Here is a 21,059-nt window from a genome sequence, read left to right on the forward strand (position 1 = left end):
AAAATTGTCGAAGTAAACTTTATGAGCATTTGGTGTCTGAAGAATAGATACCATATGAAGGGCGACAAATGTCCCAAGCCCACTGATGCTTTTATCATCTCCTAATTTCTTTGATTTGCCTTCATACACTTGAGTCTCATAACAATATCCAGTCTGTGAACAACAGATAGTCCATTGTTTGAACCCAAAGCGCACTGGCTTACTACGTATAAATTGTTTGAGGTAATGATATCCATAATAACGAACCATTTGTTCGTCAATGCTCAAACTTTCAGAAAACACCCCCAATTGTTGAAATTTGTCATTCAGCTTGTCAATCAATGGGAGAATCTTGAAGAGGTTATCACGTTCACCTAGTGGAATCCTTTCTAAATCAGAGTTGTCACTGATATGTAGGTACCGTTTAATTTCCAGATACCTATTCCGACTCATGCATGCTCTAACACACAGAATGTTCATGTCTTCATCTTCACACCAATATAATTGTTCTTGCGAAAATGAATGATAGCCAGTGAAAAGAAGCATTCCAATAAATTTTTAGGCAGTTATTAGAAAGCTGAAATTGACGATTGTTTTTCTGTCTGTCGTATATTACAGACTGCTAGACAATATAGGTGACAGTTTCATTATCAAAAAGTATTTCAAAACACTCTACCGGGGATTTTCCCCTGAGGTTTCTAATGACATCATTTCACCTTGTCTCTATAACGTCAGTATTTTCATATAGTTTCGAGTACTTAGGGTGCTTCTTTTTCCAATTGGAAGTCAATACTTCTTTTCTCTTTTTAGCAGGTGGAAGCCGGTATCTTTTGCTACTTCATTTGCTGAAGATTCAGTTACATTCACTAAAACATTGTCCTCAAATCCTGCCACACGGTGAATTTCAACACACCCGGGAACATCAAGTGGTTCTTCATCATCAATTACGTTGTCATCCATATCCTCATTATCTGAAATCTCATCAACCCACTCTGGTGGAATTTCAACAATATCTATGGGGCTATTATCGTCGTCATCGTCAGATGCAAAAAAATCATCAGCATTTACAATTTCTTCAATTTCTTTTAAAGAAAGATATCTTTTCGCAACATTTCCTGGAAAAAAAGAAAAACAGTTTTTTGACAATTTTAGTCAGTATCAGCCATGATCCCTAAATGGGGATCGATATATCTGGGTTCATTGTACCCATCCAAATTACAGTATGAGGATAAATAATATATAAATACATTAATTACTTACCAATGATCAAGGAAAATTCAGTACAACAAAAATAATTGTTCCTAAGTATCTTTTTTGTGCTTTGAAAATAACTGTATTATTTTTCTCGTGAAAAGTAACGAGAGAGCAAGAAAAATAAACTCGTGAGCTCAACTAACTGAGTCCACGTGTTTGTTTAAGATTTCTACCCTTAGTTTCAATCTTCAGGAAAGCATGACCACCCGTAAGGGATCACCCAGGTACAGCATGACGTCACAATGTATACAAATGTAGGCGATCCCCATATGGGGATCATGGCAGGGAATGGATTAAAGCGATCACGTTCATTCACAAATGTAAAACCATTTTCTAAGAGTTAACTCTGACGTGAGGGAAAAATTTTCCTTTTTCTCCTTTTTGGTAATTTCCCAAACAAGCAACATGGCGGCGTTCTTGTTAATGTTGTAATGGGATGTTTGTGTTATGGACTTGGTATATAGCAGGCTGTAGTAATGCGATGAATAATATTTTTACTATGTTTTACTGTTTAGATGATTATAATGAAAAATAAAATACCAGCTTTGATTGTGAATATAAAATAATATGCAAGGAAATGCTAGTAAAGCCATGCACATGTAATCGAGTCTCATATCTGAGCGAACTTTGCTGACAGTTGAATAAAATCCATAAAATAGATCCATAAAATAGACAAAGAAGATGTCAGCTATAAACTATAAGGTATTTCTCCCATTTTCCTAGCGTGCCTTCGTGGTGTAGTGTTTCTGCACGCTGGGCCGATATTCCAGAAGTTCGTGGTTCGATTCCCGGAGAAGGCGATTGCTCATTTTTCATCTCTCCGGCTTTTCCAATTATCCTAATGTCTGTACAGTGGCGCCCAAACTAAAAGGTTGTTGGGCGAGGTTTTCTCCACACCCAGGATTTGGCGATTGGGTCCCCCGAAAACCCCACTCACCCTTTAGAAAGGGGAGTATATAAGGTACTTCTCCCACTTTCCATGATCCCAAAGCCGGGAAAAAATCACACCCAGACCGATGGTTACAGGCCAGTCCTCAGTAAAATTTTCGAGCGCATCATACTCTCCAGAATCCAACACCACCTGGATGCACTTCCTCCGGAGCAATTCGGATTTAGAAGAAATCTTTCTACTACTAAACAACTGGTACGCATTATCGAATTCGCAGGCTCGGCTCTGCATAACAGACAAAATGTGGCTATCCTCATGTTGGACGTGGCGAAAGCCTTCGACCGCGTCTGGCATGAGGGATTAATTATCAAACTAATGAGCTACAACTTTGAACCCAAACTACTTCGCATCCTTCACTCGTTCACCACTGAGAGGAACTTTAAAGTCTGTGTCAACGATGCTCTCTCCACTGAAAGGAAAATTAAAAGCGGCATCCCTCAAGGCAGTGTTTTGGGACCTGTAATGTATATTTTCTACGCTGCTGATTTTCCCAAAATTAGCTCTACCAACTCCATCCTTGCCTGCTATGCCGACGACACGGCTATTGCCGTGAAATCAGCTAACCTCAACCACGCCATCAAAGTCCTACAGAACTTCACCCCATCCATCGAAAACTGGTGTAGCAAATGGAAGATCAAAATTAATGCAAGTAAATCACAACTATTGCTCATCAGAAGAAGAAAACGAAACCGCCCTGTAAATAACAACCTTTTCCTGTTTAATGAAATTGTTCCCATAGTTCGCCAGGCCAAATACTTCGGGATCACTATTAATGATAAGCTTACCTGGACACCGCACATTAACAATGTCAGGAATCAAGCCCTGAAAGTCATTAATTGTCTCCTACCCATCTTAGGAAAATACTCCAAGCTTGATCTACGCAAGAAACGACTTATCTACTTGACTGCTGTGAGACCCATCCTCACATATGCATCTCCTGCATGGACTGCGGCAAAACCTGCCGACATTAATAAACTGCAAATTGTGCAAAATAAATTCTTGAGAATCGCTACAAACGCCCCTTACTATGTGAGGAACTCTGTGTTGCATAGTGATCTACGTATTGACACCTTAAAAGATTTCCTGCACAAGAGCAACGAAAACTTTTTTCAAAAAGCATTTAACTGCAGTCAGTTAAACTTTTTTCAAACCTTAAACTATGAAATCCTTGCAGAAGACCAATTTCTACGTCCGTTTGCTGCATTTTCATTAAATGCTGACGATAATCATCCTACTTAATCTCCCAAAACCAAGCAGCATCCTTCGAAGCCACAGTTCGGGAGGGTGGCCCCTCACGTAACCTAGGACTTAGAAAATTTCTATCTCTGCTTTGGATCACTCAGTGCTACTGAAATGACTGCACATATCTGTACATATTTTACTGATTCTTTTACTTTATAAACTTATTTTTATTCTATCCAATGTGTATATATTCCTCAATAAGCTATTTACAACTGCATATTTTCTGTCAACTGAGCACTACTGAGACTGATGAACTCTGTGCTACGCCACGCCCAGTGCTCATAAATTCTGGACTTTGCAGCAATTTCACGAACTGTTAGTGAAAAACTCTTGTGAAATCCATTGACTGGAACTCTTGCCCTTCAGAGAAAAATATGTTTTCATTATTTGAATGACAAATATTTTTTAAAAAACAAGTTTTCTTAGCCATCACATGACATGGCTCCACTTTTGACTTTCTACGCTAACATTGTATATTTGTAAATACTCATATTTAACCAAGATTCAATTATGGAACTTCATTCTGAATAATTTTATTTTATTTTTGACTTTCATCATTTCAACTTTTTTGCATATTTGTATCTGATTTGTATTTTACACCACCCCACGATGTTACACTCTTTAGTGGCAACCCAACTAGCACAAGAACGTTCAGAGAACGTTCAGGGCAAGTGCTTCACAAACGTGTCGGGAACGTTCAAGCAGAACGTTCAAAATCCCGTCTATATGTTACAGTTCTAAGACGGACAATAACACGTCAAATACTTGTGTCTGTAACACTTTCATGCAACGTGTCATTAACGTTCTAGCACAACGTTTTTGGCACGTTTTACCTGAACGTTCTGAACCACGTCTAGGTATTGCAGTTCAGTAACGGACAGTAGTACGTTAAAAGTGGTATTACTGTCACTTTTTTATAACGTTCTATGAATGTTCTTCTAACGTTCTATGAATGTTCTTCTAACGTTCTAACAGAACGTTCCTTTAACGTTTTGGTAGAACGTGGTGAATCACGTCACTACGTTACCGTTCAATAACGGGCAGTAGAACGTCAAAAAATGGTGTTACTAACAGTTTTGTAAAATGTCCCTTGAACGTTCTATGGAAGTTCCGGTAACCTTCTAGCAGAACGTTTCTTTAACGTTCAGGCAAAACGTTCTAAATTACGTCTCTTAGATCTAGTTCACTAATGGACAATAGAACGTCAAAATATGGTACTAGTAACAATTTTATGTAACGTTCCTAGAACGTTCTATGAAAGTTTCTATAACGTGATAGCAGAACGTTCTTTTAACGTTTGGGCAGACGTTCTGAATGTCGTCTATAGATTACAGGTTTATAACGAGCAATAACACGTCAAATACTTGTGCTGTTGACATTTCTGTATAACCTGCAAAGAGCGTTCTAAATCGCGTTTAACTAGAACGTTCTGAATCCCGTCTATATGTATAGACTCAGAGGAACAAACTGTAAGTGAAATATTTGTGTTTGTAATACTTGCATCTAATGTGCCAGAAACTTAGTTTCCAACTTGTGAATTCATATAGAAATTTACTGTTCTTTAATGAAAAAGAACACAGCAATTTTCTGGAAAAGAAATTATCTGTTTGAAGAGTTGAGCTTGAAATGTTACATTTACAGATATATGTCATGCTTTATATATGCATCAAAATTCAAATTTTATTATTTTTTCACATTTTCTTACTTCATTAAAGACATGCCATTTATTAATGAAATTTTCCACTTTTTTTTCTCTACATTTACATGTAGTTCCTCCAATGCAATATTATCTAGACCTTATATTTTCATGAAAATTTTACATGCAATACCTATTAATTACATATAAAAACTAGATTTGTTGCAGTTCTTTTTTTATGATAAAAAATGTATTTTAAGCTTTATAAATTAACCAAGAAATCAAGTTACTGTTCTTGTTGGAAGGAAAAGGAAACAGAGCAGCAAATAATGATTTTTAATATATATGGACAGAATCATTGTCATTTTCCAAATTCTGAAACCTTATTCATGTGATCATATGCACCAAACTATTTTAATGGAAGACTGTATTATATTCTGGACGAAATAATTATTTCTTATTAAATATAATCCTCAGTACTTTTTTGCAGTAAATTGAAAACAAATTGTTTTCTTTGAACATTAATAAGTTTTGATATGCCGGTTTAGTAACTTTATTTAAACGTTATATGAGACTACTGATATCTTTTGTCATTGTAGCAGACTAAAAGTATCAGGATGATGGAAATTAAAGTGAATGTGTGGATATTTCTTGTCATTAAAATAAAGTTAAAAGTTTGCATTTAAATGTACGCGAATTTACCAAATAATAAATATTTTTCTTATGCTCTGTTTACAAGCAATTAAGCTGTACTAAACAGTTCTCCGTAAAAATTACTTCTGTCCATGAAACTTGTTTACAAAGTTAGAAGACTTGTTTTGGAAGCTAATAAACAAATAAAATGATATATATTTTCCACAAATTTATTATTTTGGCATAAATTTGATTTACAAAATTAGTTCAGTGTGACTCCAGTCAGTGGATAAGAATCTTGATTTCAGTTATTTTCAGAAGCAATTTCAGTTAAAATATAATTATTGTTATAATTTAAAATTTGAAGCATTTATTGCAAAAGTGTCCAGTTTTCTTTTAATTTAATTTAGCTATTAGGAATGCATTAAATTTCAGGAATATATAAACTGATAGTTTTGAATTATTTCATGAAATTTTAAAGTATTAAAGGAAATGTAATGAAAATTTACATATAATTAATAAAATTCATAAATAATATTGCACATTCATGTAATAAATTTCTATTCTAGAATCAAGCATTCATATTCAATGAACTAATTATTTTCATATTCAGTTATGCAATGCTTAAGCTAAGTATCCTTCAGGAATCCAAGTCTTCATGAAAGTTATGAAACGAACTGAACAATCAATAACTTTAATTACAGTATTTTCGTATAAGATAATACACAAATTTTTTATTCCATTGTTTACAAACTTCCTTCTGTTGTAAATTTTCCTTTTTGTTTATGATACTTTTTCTGGACAGGAATCATGCTTCAATCAGTCTTTTATAATTTTTTCAATAACACTGCAAGGCACCTCTCTGATGGCCCGATTTTCCTTGAAGGCACCTAAAAAAATAAAAAATACTTTTTTAAACTAAATAATCAAGAAATAATAAATTCTCTCAATTTTTAATAAAAGCGATGCTGCTTCATGTAATGGGGTCAATTTAATGTAAATATATGTTATCTTGAAACAGTACTGTAGAATAATGCTTCAAAAATTTTGTATTTGAGATTTTTACATTAGGGTAGATTTTTAAAAAATCAAAATTTTACATAAATTTCAATTTTTTACGAATTAGACAATTGTAAATTGGACTTTCATTTAGAAAACAGGAACTAAAAGTGCAATGGAACTAAGATTTGAGATTTTGATAAAGATTTTGTGCAATACAAATACCTCATTTTTTGGTAATCTCAGATAGCATCATTATAAACAATAAAAAATGAAATTTGTTTCGAAAAAAAGAAACGAAAATGATTATTTAAATTATGAAATGCTGGTCTAGTTAAATATTTTGAAAAGAATGAAGTAGACCTAAGATTATCAAATTTAAAATTACAAATAAAATATGTTGAATTATGTTTCCTTCAAGTAGCTGTGAATGCTACTTTTTCCCCCATTTAGTTTCTCTAGTAAACAATGCTAATAGCATGTGCTGCAGAAGAGACTGGATTCTACAGATTTGTTTTTCCTATTTTCCTTTTATTTCGGCAATAAGATAAACCATACTCATAAAGTTTGATATGAGCTACAGTCATAGAGGAGAAAAAATTATTTCATTGAAGGAATGCAACACATATGTTAGGAACGAAAATAAGGGCCATAGAAACTACCACCTTGAAATGCTTATTTTAAAATAACAGAGTACAGTGCAGCTATGATAAAAATTTAACTACATACGTATATATATGTAAAGATTATATATATACATATACACATTATATATTTATTTAATACGAATGTCAAGGAAATTAAATAGAACAAATAGATTTTGAAAGAAAAACCTTGCATCTTCGTTCGCAAACAAAAATACCTTACAATGACATTTTCCCGAAAATTTTTGAATTTATTATACATATAATAAATACCAAATTGAGAAATTAAATTTGATATATTTGCTATTGTTTTACATTCGTGAATAGATTTCAGTAATCTCAATAGCTCTTCATCATAGTGCTTTATTCAAATTTAAATTTCATTTAGTATTAGAGGTTCTTCACTGATTAGTTAGAATAATGTCATTATATGTTGTTAAATGTGCTTTAGTTGTATTAAATTTGTGGATGTATCTAATTAAACGTCAAATAATCTTAACAAAAAAGTAAAGTATTTAATCATGAAAATTTGTCAACTTAAATGGAGGAATGTAAAGTCAGAAAAAAGTTTAACATGTAATGGTATTGATTCCTACAAGTGTGTATTTAGGAATTTTGGCACCCTTGTTTTAAATAGAATACAGCATTTTGTTGCAGACTCTTTTTAAGAGCAATAGACTTCAGGAAAGCTAGGTAGCCAAATTTTTGGGTAATAATTACGTCTTTTAATACAATAGTTATGCTATAGATATTTCATAATTCATTTAATTAGTGCTTATGATTTAAAACTTATACACTACAAGAAATGCAACATAATACTTACTCATTAGATTTTACTAAAATAGATCTAATTAATTTTAACCACAAAAAAACTGTAATGAAAAGTTTCAAAACGAAATAGCAAGCAAATTATGACACTTACTAAAATTAATATCGCAGAAGATTATTGTATAGGGTCAAGAATAGTACCAAACGTCGCCAACAAATAGCGCTGCAATTTCTTATACTATCAATTGCTCTTATAATGTTAAAGCGGTCTCGGAATGTTCGCCGTTTGAAGAATTCATTTTGGAAACTGAAATACAAAATTAGCGCGCTCTGTAATGTCACTATTTGAATTTAGTTAAATTCACTTGAAGAAAATATATAATCCTTGAAAAAATCATTGAAACATTTTAATTTTTATTTATATGTATTTTGAAATAACGATTTGATCTGAAAGATTATGTTAAGTGAAATATTAAAGTGAGGGTATTTTTTGATTTTAAAATTTTAATGCCTGGAAGTTCTCAAACATTCAGTTATAATCTATTAAAATATCAAAATACTTACATAATATCAAAGAAACTGTTTTTAACTCTTTTGTTGCTTTTCTGCCCAATGTATACTTGGGCTAATTTGTTTGTAATTACGAAGGTAAAGTCTTCTTGTTGAATGGCTGACGCCAGCACCTACTCGGCAGGAAAACAATTTTACCTGTTAGAAAAGAAAAATATTTAACATTTAAGGATAAAAATATTAAAACATTATACCAGTAACTCCTAACACAAGTTTAGATGTTAGCTTATCTATCACACAGAAATTATTTTCATTATCTTAAGTAAAACCAGTGATCGCTGTAATGACATTGCAATTAACGATGACGGGTGGAACGTCCCCAGTTGAAAACAGCACATTAAATACATTTTCATTACAGTGAGTACTCGTGATGATGTCTTTTTTCGGAAGAATATAAAAAGTCAATATACAGCATATACCTGCTTGACTGTTTGTATTCAGAGTTATAATGCCTCGGCTCAGAAACATTTATGCTTCAGATACCTTTTGGAAATGTACCTGAAACTCATATGTACAGGATAAGATTGTGTAACCTTTTTATAGGCAGATAAAATTACAATACGAATGAATTAAAACGTGTATGTATGCAGTATTTATATGTATAAAGAGAGAGAGAGATGTGAATTAAAACGAATTAATATAAACCCAAAATCATGAACTCTGTAGCAATGAGGCACTAATCAAAAGAAGGAATCAAAAACATGGAAAACAAAACTGAAGCAAAAGTAATAAATGCATAAATAAAACAAAGTTCGAATGAAATTTTAAAAATAAAAAATAATTTTAAAAACTTCCTTCATCAGGGAGCAGCCGAAATAATTGTAAATAGGATTATAAACAGAGATTTCTAAATTATATCTGGATGAATTATAGAACTAATAAAAGAATCCTTTGAATTAAAAGACCAAAAATTCAAAATTTAAATTTTCCAAAAAATTTAAACTGTTTAAAAATTTATATCAGGATTATGTAAGGATACTCCAAGTGCACAAGTGATAGCTGCCTAAGGGAGGCAATCAATTCGTGGAGGAATTTCTAAGGAAAACTGGCTCGTATTCATGCTACTCATAGGAAAACCATGAAAAGTAACTCGCAACCAGACCGTTCGCCTGGGATATAACCCAGGACGAACTCCCAATCTTCGGTGGTGTTAAATATTTAGCCACTGATGAAGCAAAATAAAGTAATGATAAAAACTGCAATTATCTGAAATCAGTATTTATCACGATATAACTTACACCGATGGGACTCAAAATTGGATACATGAATTACAAAAATAGACTAGTCGTGCCTTTTGAAGTGTTTTTTAAACGCTTTGAAGAATAAGAGAAAGTACATTTATTAATTTTAAATTAAAAAGTTTTTAAAAATTAATAATTTGGAAAATAGTACTTAATGTACAAGAAACATAGAGATAGTGTAGACATAAAGTAGACATAATTTGAAAAGCCCAAAAAAAAAAAAAAAAAAAAAAAAAAAAAAAGAAAGAAAACGAAAAAGACCTATGCAGAATTCAAAACACAGAGAATAATAAGGACTTAATAAACTTATCAAATTAAAAAATAATAATAATAAATAATTTAAATCGACGAAAAAAATAGCTTATAAGCAAAGTTAATGCTGAGGAATTAAACACAGCGCTAAGTGCCTCTGAATTAAATATTCTTGAAAAATAAAAGTAAATGACTAAATAGCTAATTATTTCTGACGTGATTCAAATTAGTTACGCAATATATAAAATATATTAAATAGTCAAAGTATTTTTAAAAAAGAGGAAATTTTGTTAATTTGAAAGTTAGGAACTTTTTATAAAAACAGCAGCTTGAAAAAGTGCAGTGACATAAAGCACAAGCCATCAAGAAAAAGAGAAATGTAGAATCCAAAAATCTTATAACAGGCAAAATTGTCCAAAATTTCATAATGCGAAACTGTTAAAATAAAATTTAACTTACAAAAGGACAATCAGCATGCAAAATTAATATAATAGAATTAATCATATAAATTCAAATTAATTATAAAAAATTAAAACTGAAATAAATGATTAAAAATATCTTTTACTACTGCAATTACTTTTATTAATTGCAGTAGTAAAAGATTATTAATTTTCTAGGTGAAGGAAACCCTGTTAGTACACCTGATTAAAAATATAATGGATAACAAACATAATAATATTAATTTTTCGCTACCCCACGGGGAAAAATTAAAACGGAATTTTAAAATTTAGCAGGAGGTAATTCTGTTTTATTTCTTTTTGTATTTAATTCATCATCCAAGGAATCAACATCCTGATACATGTATATATTAGGCCTCTTTCGCTTCTGTTTCGGTGTTTCAAAGTCTGAATCTGTATCTAAATTCAATGTCTCCAAGGTCTTTTTACACTTAGTTTCGACTGTAGCATAATTAGCTACAAAAATATATATATTTTTCATTAGGTAAAGTCTCATCTTTAACTCAATAGCATATTTTATGTTTAGAATCGTTAAACACTTTAAAATTTCTTACAGAAAACTCAAATCTTATTATTGAAAATTATATTTTTATTCAGATTTTTAAATGAAGTATATATGCATTTTTTAAATAAATTTAAAGACACTGTTAACATTTTGAAGCCTGTTTCATGAATTCACTCAATGGAATTGAATTTGACATTAATGTTGGTCCTCAGGCTGAAATCTTTCCCTTTGCATCCATTTTTTTTATACCTGAGTAAGATTTTGAGGAGGTTGTATTAAAATTCACAAAATGAAAAAGCTTGTTGAATACTAGAGCTGTACAGTGAAACGTAATAAAGAATGTAGACATGATTTATTTCGGAGCAAAACTACTAAAAAATAAGCTGATGTAATATGACTACAATTAATTAAGAGAGAATAAGGATAAATAATATTTTTTAGAAAAATTGAAGTATTGAATTTTTCTACGCATCAAAACATTTTTTTTTTAAATTTCATTGTTTCATTTTAGAAAACAAATTATTTCAAATTTATACTACCGAAAAACTTCCTACCAATTAAAATAATATGGAAAAACAGAAATAAAAATCATTTGTAAAATACTTACAATATTCTCCCATGACAACAAATTCAAAATTCTCCCAGGATGTAACTGGTTCTCTGTGTTCCAGAATTGCTTTTTTCATGTGATTGCTTTCTTTATACGAAGGCCAGACATACGAAGGCCAGACACATGTCTTTTTATCATTTGATACTCATTTACTTGAGACGAGAGCCACTTCATCGGTCGTTAGGAAAAATACAACGCTAAATGTCATTTTCTATTAATGTGATGAAATAAATCCGTAAAATTTCCGAGACTGATTGAAGCAATCTTACTTTATATATAGCTAATATCAACTTTTAAAAAGCTTACCTTATACGAATTCAACTTTCTTGACATTCTGGGAAAATTCCTACCTGACTTTCTGAATATAATTTTTTATTTTCCATGGCTTTCTAGAATTTTCTAGGTGAGGGAAACCCTGTCAGTACCTGATTAAAAATATAACGGATAACAAACATAATAATCCCTATATGGTAGAAGCATACATTTGCAGTTAACAGAATCCACTGATGCAGATTCTAAATTTATTGATAGTTCTGAAACTATACTGACACCTAAATTTAGAGAACTGAAAGGATAACTGTAAAATTCTTTTTGTTTTTCAAATCTGTAAAAAACAATTTTTTTTTCCCGATGAATTTTCTAACAGATTTTTGATTATTACAACTGATTTGTCCTTCAATAAACAACAATTATCACCAGTGTCAGCAGATATCTTAAATTTTGAGAGTTGAAACGATATATTTTGCCTTCCTTCACTTACTGATTCCTTTTCTTCTTCAAAAAAGCTTTTTTCAGCATATCTACGTACAAGCTGCTGTAAAGGTTTTGAAGGAGAACGAAGCATATTTTTCAGTTTTCCGAAAAAGTTTTCAAATGGGAAACAACTGAAAGTGTCAAGAGGCCCAAATATTCGAACATCATTTATTAAATGAATTAAAGAATGAACGTTATGGGAAATAAATCTTTTCCCATATAACCGAATACTGTGTTTAACAAAAGCTCTTAAGGCATTTTCTGCAAATGCATAATTAGAGAAAGCAATATCTGAAGGTTGTATTAAAATAAAAATAGCCACATGTAGTAAAAGAAAGTTGTTGTACACAGCAGATGGTAAAACTGAACTCATGACAACGGGCCCAGTGTATAATAGAAATAATCGAAACTCTGTTGCCTTCCACCTATGTAATTCTCTAAGCGTTCTAGGTTTACGGCTAAATTCACTTGGTATGTAAGGTCTTAGACCAATGTGAGATGAAGATATTTCATTTACATCTCTCCAGTGAAGTTTTAGTGATTTATTGAAAGTTCCATTAACCCACGAAAATAACAATTTTCTCATGACGCCTAAGCAGACAAGGTGCATATAATCTAGGGAAAATTGGGATACTAGACCGAGTGGCAACTGACTCAAAGGTGATGTTAAATTTTGTACGTGGTGCTTTCTATCACTTTTATTTTGAAATAAAGCATCCGTTCGCAAATTGTCATCACAGCTCAGAAATACAACTCTGTCATTAATCCATTTTCCTTCAATAGTGCATTTTTCGCAGGAATGATAGCCAGTGTGCCCAGTGATGCATTTCAAGAAAGCACGAGCTGGTGCATCACATATAAAACATCTTATTCTGAATTTGTACAGTGCACCATTATGCTCAATACCATTAGCAAGAAGCTCGGTAAATTCTCTAATAGTGCTTTCAAGGTATTGTTCCAGATTTAGAGGTTTACCCATTCCACAAAAAACGCCAATCAAAAACGGTTTGTTATGAATATGATATAGTCTTCCTAAAATGGGCCAGAATGTCAGACCGGAACTTTTGTAAAGTGGTAAACCGTCAATATTTATATCAATTAAAATAAAATCATTGATTTTTGGTTGTGTAGCATTCAAAATTTCTTTAATTCCGCTTAATAGCCCTAAATGGAAATAATCTCCATTTTGCAATTTTTTAATTGGGAGTTGAACGAGGAGTTTTCAGTAATGTCCTAGCATCTTTTGGTAAATTCCATTGCTCAGGCAATATACCAATTAGGTCATTAATTGCAGAGTGAGTTATTTTGTGCTTTAAACACCAGTCACGCAATTCATCAATGTCTATAGATTTATGAGCCGGATTTTCCAAAGCTTTGTGTTTTTCGCACTGACTATCAGAGCTTGACTCCGGAAAAAATTCTATACTACTGTTAATTTTGGAATCGCTGAAAATATTTCCATTTCTTGTACTACACAAATTGTCAACTATAATTGTTGATGCTGCTGGATGAGTGAAATTAGGTTCACTAATTCTGGAAACACGATCGACACCGGAATTGCTAACTGAACTATGTTTAGTTCCTTTATGCACATGTTTAGAGCAAAAGCTATTTTTATATTTTGTAACAACTGTGGCTAGAGTAATTTCTTTGCATTGTGCTTCTACAGACTTAGTACGTAGGCGATATTTATGCTGCCTGCTTTTCTTAACAAGGGATTCCATCTGAAATCAAATGGTAAAAAAAAAAAAATTAAACAGCTCTTTTTCAAAAAATATGATAAATAATATTTTCTTATAACACTAACAAATTACCTTTGAAATAAGTTTGCAAAATAGTTTTCTATGTCATTATGAATAGCGAATATTAATTTCTGAGCAAGTTAAACAGCAGAATTTTAGATACAAATTTTATTATCCAGATGTATATAATAAATGAGCAATTTATGAACTCGAGAAATTTTTTGCCCAAATAACAATATAGGTGTCAATTTTACTTTTAATTTCTATCCAAATAATAATATAGTTGTCAATTTATTAAGTATAAATTAATTTATGTCTGGCTAATAATTTCATTCCTATTGTATTAGTAGAGGAAAGCCATCTTCGAAGACATTCTGCCAAATAACACTACATTTGATAATTTATCATTTTCTTTTTTCTTTAAGCATAAATTATTTTATGACTGTAATGATTTCATTCTAATTATATTATCATGAAGGAAAAAACTAACTCTTGAAGACATTTTACCAAATATCCCTGCATTTGGCAATTTAAAATTTTCTTTTTTAAGCGTAAATTAATTTTATGCAGGGTTAATAATTTCAGCCTTATTGTATTAGTATATAACTGAAATAAAAAAATTGCAAGGTGTATTTTCAAATTCTTGTGCTTACTAAAACTATCAAAATATTACTGTACAAAATGTCATATAACTTTCACTGAAAGGTTTATCATTTATAGATTAGCCTCATGAACATTTGGGGAAAATTTTAAAATTATTGCTTACATTTGTTGATCACCTGCTCCTTTCCAAATAACTGATGCAGGATAAAATAAATAAATAAATAATCATAATTGATGTTTATAAACAGTTCTAATCTAAAAGTACTTAAGCGAATAGAAGAGCTGCGATGTAATAGAAAATAGCTAAGTGAAGAGATTAAATTACAATTATGTGCTTAATGCGAATTTTTTACTTATTTATCTGTTTATTTAGCGTCGCTTTAGCTGGGGAACATAAACTGCTCTTATAAAATATCAAAAAGTTATGAAGCTACTCAAAATTTCAGTTTTTAACTCTAAATAATAAAAATTTTCTATTTCAATACTTGAGTAAATATAAGATATCTAATTCTCTTAATGTTTTAATTTTCTTTACAATTTAATGAAAACAGTGTGTGCTAAAATACGAGTCTACATTTGAATAGTATAAAAATTGTATTTCTAAAGCCATAAGCACAATCATAAATGCTTGTAGATCATAGCTTCCAGCCTTGAAAAAATCTTAAAAGACGTAAGATTTTCGTTAAAGACGGGTTTTCACTCTGCGCCTCTACACCATTTCAAAGAAATTCCAAACTCACTTTGATTCAATTTATGATGCATGATGGTTCAAGTTACTAAACTATTTGTAATTCAATTTTGATGATGTGTTAGCATTTCATTAGATGGTCTAAAATTGACGTTCTTTGCTAATTTAATTTTTTTTATTTTTTCACCTTTTATGCTGAGAAAATCATGAGTAGTGAAGCAAGGCTTTTATTTATCCAAGTATTTTTAAATAATCACATACACACAACATACATATAATAAAACATGCATATTAACACTGCAGATAAAATTAGTAATATACCATATACAAAATTAAACACGAACTTTAAGAAATTAAACATTGCTTAAATCTACATATAAAAATCTACTAATGTCTAGATCAGATTAAACGAAATTCAATGAGAAAAATTATTAAGGTCAATAAAATTAATAAGAAAAAATACAGTTTTGTGAAATAAAGTTTAACAAGAAAAATTATTGTGAAAATCATTACAGGTGGACGAATGCAATTTGCCTACCTGAAAGTTTATTTCGATAAATTTCGTTTTTTGCTGAGAAAAATTTTCTTTAGTAAAGACTTAAATATCGAATCTTTAAAATCTTGACATTCGGTAATTTACCCGGAGATGTTATAGCATCTGAAGATTTTAGCCATGTACAAAACAGTTTTAGCAATCCTTCATTATTAAAAAATACGATTAAAAATGGGAAAATATGCATACTTACACTTTTAGTAGAGCGAAGAAAGAAGCGGATAAAATCTAAGTCACCAATACTATCCTTCGATCTATAACAATTTTAGCGGTGTTCTCGATGACCTCACACCCCAGTCTTTCGAATCGCTCTCCCTCAATCCTGACTGAGGTCAGAATATGCCGGACGTCAGTAATTTCAGGATTTGATTGGTTACATACGTTTTTTTTTGGGGGGGGGGAACCGCAGGGAATGAGGAGACTACCGTGAGAAAAAAAAGCGATTTCGTCATTGAAAGAAACAATGCTGTGGGCCCACATATGGAGAAGCTGAAAAAGCTCCAACTTGGAGCCCACTGTGTGCAGATCTATAAGCCAAGTGAGATGATAAAAAAAAGTAAAAGTATAAAAAATATTTTGTTTTGATTAATCCATCGACTAAAAATTAAGACTATTTTACTAGGCACCTTACAATTTACAACACATTCACTGCAGAGACTGTTTGGCTTTTTGGCAGTGATTTAATAAAGTAATTGTTTAATAGTTAAGCGAAAAAGTGGGAGTTAATTTTAAAACTTCTCATTAAATCAGGAATTTATTTAGCAGCTTCTCTTGCAAGTGATTTCCTACTGAATTTAAGTTCCACACATTGCAAAAGTTACTTTTAATTTCAAAATTTAATCAGATAATTATTTCAGAAAACCAAAATATTTTCCTATTCACGTCGACATTAAATTTTTTTTTTTTAATAATTTTCGAAAAAGTATCATAGAAAGATCAACGTACCATAGCGCAACTGTAATGAAATATTTTATATCTGGTGGTAAACAAAAGTTGGTTAAAAAGTATATTCGAATATTTTGAAATATATCCAATATATCTGGAAATTAAACTGATCTTCGTGATTGGAAGAGAGTAGGAAATTTAAATCCATTAACTTAGAAATATTAGAGTGCCTTTTCTCGTGTTTAATTATTTTATTTATTTATTTGGCATGCTTGTGTGTGTGTTTGGGTTTTGCTTCTGAATGTTTCACGAGAAAGCATTCTTTTTTTTTTTTTTTCCAGCTTTCTTTTTAAATGCATTGTGAAATATTAAAAAACATACATCTTTATTTATTACATCATTATGATATTTAAAATATCAAAAAGATACACTTCATGAACATATACACCGTTCCATATGGCATGTTTTAGATGCACTACTACGTAAACTTTTATACTTTCGTTACATGTAATCGAAACTGCTACCAATACCAGTAACTGACGTGCGATCATACGGCAAAAAAGTTGTAAAATATAGACATAATTCAGAGCGTTTTTGTAACTGACACCGCCATTATAACGTTACTACTTACCCTTTTAAAGGGTGACTAGGTATTAGGTGACCCAGGCGCCAAATTCTGGTCGTGACGAATTGTCGTCCACCGCCTTTTATTTCGAGCGTCCCTTGTAACTCTTAACCTCCTTTATAGAACTCACAAAACTGAAGAATTCCGCAATGCTCTCGCCAGGATTCGAATTCCGAATCTTCCAAATACGTAGTAGCGTGGTTTCAGTTTCCGTACGAATGTATGCGGAAAGAAGAGCGAATAAAAATTGTAATATATGCAGCAGAACTTTTCTTCACAATTAGGTAAAAAATATATCGCGGGATTAGAATCGGTTTAAGTAACTTTGGTAATCTACGCAACCTGGATCTTAAGGCCCTTTAACACGGTTTCTCTTTTAAATTGCATTTTCTATAGTATGTTTAGATTATCGCCTAATTTATTATCATTAATCATATTATTTCGAAATTAAAAATTGAAGTTACTTATGAAATATATTTTGTACATCAACAATTTTCAAAATTATGTTCGTTTTTCATAGCCAAATAGAAAAGAAGCATACAAAAAAAAAAAAAAAAAAAAAAAAAAAAACCCTCTTCAAATGCGACATATTCTTCCTGTAAATTGCAGTTTCTAATTGCAAATCTTCCTGCTGAATTATTTTATTAACTTTACTGAAATAAAAATAAGTATTAGACCAGATCATAAGATGTAAATAAAATCTAAACATTGCGATTTATTTTAACAAACTAAATGTCTCACAGAAACAGATGGAATTTCTTTTTATTCCTTTTAAAATTTCCTTTAAACTTTTTTAAAAATATATATATTGTATTTTTAAGTTCCTACTTATCAGTTCTCAAGGAGCACTTATAATACTGACAAGTGGGGAGTCCTTTTGAGTGTTTTGCTGGCAAGGAAAGAGAGGTGAGAGTCCCTCGGAGTGTTCTCCATCAAAATTGCGACGAAACTTTTCCCTTTCTCACGGCAGAAGATCGGTCGCACTCATAGCAGTGTTCTCTGTGATGAAATGGCTGAATAACTAATGAAGACTGGCCTTACAAATGCCCGGAATTTGAGACTTACAGCTTTCAGTTCTCACTTCAACTAGTTTCGCAGATTGTTTGAATTGTACATGACTATCAGAATTTCTCGCGCTTCATAGATGCAGAAAATAAAACTGAAAATCGCTTAATTAATAGTGCAATTTAATTATGCAATGAGCATACAAGATATAACGAGTTTCTGTGTTTTCCTAAAACATTCGTGCATATATCCCACTTTGTTTTATCTTTCATGTTTTCCATCATCATATATGATTCTACACGGCAATGTGCAAGGTATCCAAAGATCAGGTGATAAATAAAATTGTAATTCAGTGAACATTTTCCCACTATAGGATACCTTAGTTTCAAAATATCGAAATAATGCTAACTGGAGTAGAACCACTCTTAAAACCCCAATCAGTTTTTTTTTTACGTCTAGCGTGCAATATAAACCAAATGAATAATATTTTTACAACATTATTTTCATAACATTGTACAATTTTTCATTTTGAATTTTATTTTGAGTTGAATTATTTGATTCACATTTCCTATACCGTTGATACTCATTTTAATGACATTTTCTAAGGATGCGAAATGACGTTATAACGATCATTAGCTTCATATAAATATGCAACTAATAAATTTTCCTGTTGACAAAAGTTTTTATGACCGTACACATCATTTAAATGCATCGTATGTCAATTAAATTTAAATTTTTATGACCATGCATAATTTAAATGGAACAGAATGCCTTTGGTTTAAGCTCATATTAGCTGTTAAGTTGGAATTCGCAGAATCAGATTGAAATTTTTATGGAAATTTCATAAGTTTTATTGCAAAAGAGAATGTATATAAATGTTTTATAGGTTTCGAATGCTGTTATGAATATGCATGCAGACGTATTGTGCAACAATTTAAAGTACTATAGTCGCAAAAGGATTTTTTGAGTATTTATTTTAAGTTTTATATGTGCACGTTTATTAAAAATTAAAATCTTTATAGATATTATCCCCCCCACATTGCACAATTTAAATGTAAGTTTCTTTCCTCCTTTCTTTCTTTCTTTTTTTTTTTGGGGGGGGGGGGTATTTTAACTGTATTCTTAAAATAGTTTACTGTAAATTTTAATTAATTATATGTGATCATTTATGTAATAGTAATCGAATATTTGAGCATAAAAGATTGGTTGCTAATCAATAATCGGCGGTATTTTAGCTAGTTTATTAGAGAAAAATCTATTTAACCACCATGTTGCCAGAAAGCTATTTTTTTGTTGCAGAAACGCATAACTCCCTCTGTGTTGCTTCATTTGAAATTTTCATCACTAAGTAGAGCAGTATGCATACATATAAAGTAAAATTATTCTTATATAAGAGGCATATTCTGTTTCAAAATTAACGTTTGGATTAACGCATGTAGAGCATATTTATTTACTGTGTGTGGAACTAATTACGGATACGAAACAAATACTTTCTTTGTAGGCTAAATACGATTATTGTTCTACAAGTGAATAAATTTTTTACATATCAAGTTTTGTTTCATCAGAGATAACAGAGCTAAGAGAAAAGTAAAATATTTTCTATTCCTTAAACACCAGATACAAAACACGATTCATTCTTTAAAAACAAAAATTACGTAGAGTTCAGGTATTGAAGTTCTTTTGTAATGGATGATGATAATAATAATAAGAAGGTACTGAAGGTGATATAGTTGTAAGAAAGAAATAAAATGCACTTTAGATTTAATTGAAAAGCTGTAAACATCTGGAAATGACGAACTTCACATTGTTATAACCAAAGCCTAAAGTTGAAACGATTTCGTTTCAAGATATTACATACTGTTTTACTTGAATATTGCCAATAGAGGTGTGCGGAAAAAATGTCACCCGGAAAGAAGGGAAACGGAAAGAATGTCCCTGGAAAATAAGGAACGGAAAAAATGTCACTCGGAAAATAAGGAATAACGGAAAAAAGGAACTCTAAAATCTCGCCAAATAATGTCGCCGATTGGAGATGGGGAAACCTGCCAAACGGGCAGGGTTATAGCGGGCTCTCTTGAGGGAGGTTTTAAGGGTAAGACGTTGAGCTGGCTGCAGCTGAGCAAGGTCATTTCGATAGCAGGTTTTTCCAACTTGCCTGCGGAAAAATCGTATGTTCTCCCCCGTGGTTTGCTTCACCCGTTTCCTTAAAGAAACCGACCCACCTCACCCGGAAGGAAAGAATTCACGGCGAGCAAATGTTTCTCCTCTGTTAAATAATGATTGCCGGTCTTTAAACTAAATTTCATCCATCCCTAACTGGAAGCTAACAGCTTGTTCACATTAAAGTGTTGATAAATGACGAATTTTCAGTAAAGACGGCACACGAAAGCTGCTAAACAGAACTATTGGCGTAGTATAGTTTGTTATTTTTTATTACGGTTTAACGAATCTAGCAATAATATTAT

General features: G+C 31.4%; 1 protein-coding gene across 1 annotated transcript; it reads right to left on the reverse strand.

Annotated features, from left to right (window-relative positions):
- Positions 1-765: 765 nt before the first annotated feature.
- Positions 766-14,217, reverse strand: LOC118204337 (uncharacterized). The gene is made up of 4 exons (XM_085821341.1): positions 13,767-14,217; positions 12,501-13,657; positions 8,749-8,812; positions 766-1,094 (listed from the first exon to the last, which is right to left on the reverse strand). The coding sequence occupies exons 1-4, from the start codon at positions 14,215-14,217 to the stop codon at positions 766-768; spliced, it is 2,001 nt and encodes a 666-aa protein (XP_085677467.1).
- Positions 14,218-21,059: the final 6,842 nt, after the last annotated feature.

This window comes from Stegodyphus dumicola, chromosome 7 (genome assembly GCF_044657685.1).
Source record: "Stegodyphus dumicola isolate Sdum_Otavi_A_Nest chromosome 7, ASM4465768v1".
NCBI lineage: Eukaryota > Metazoa > Arthropoda > Arachnida > Araneae > Eresidae > Stegodyphus > Stegodyphus dumicola.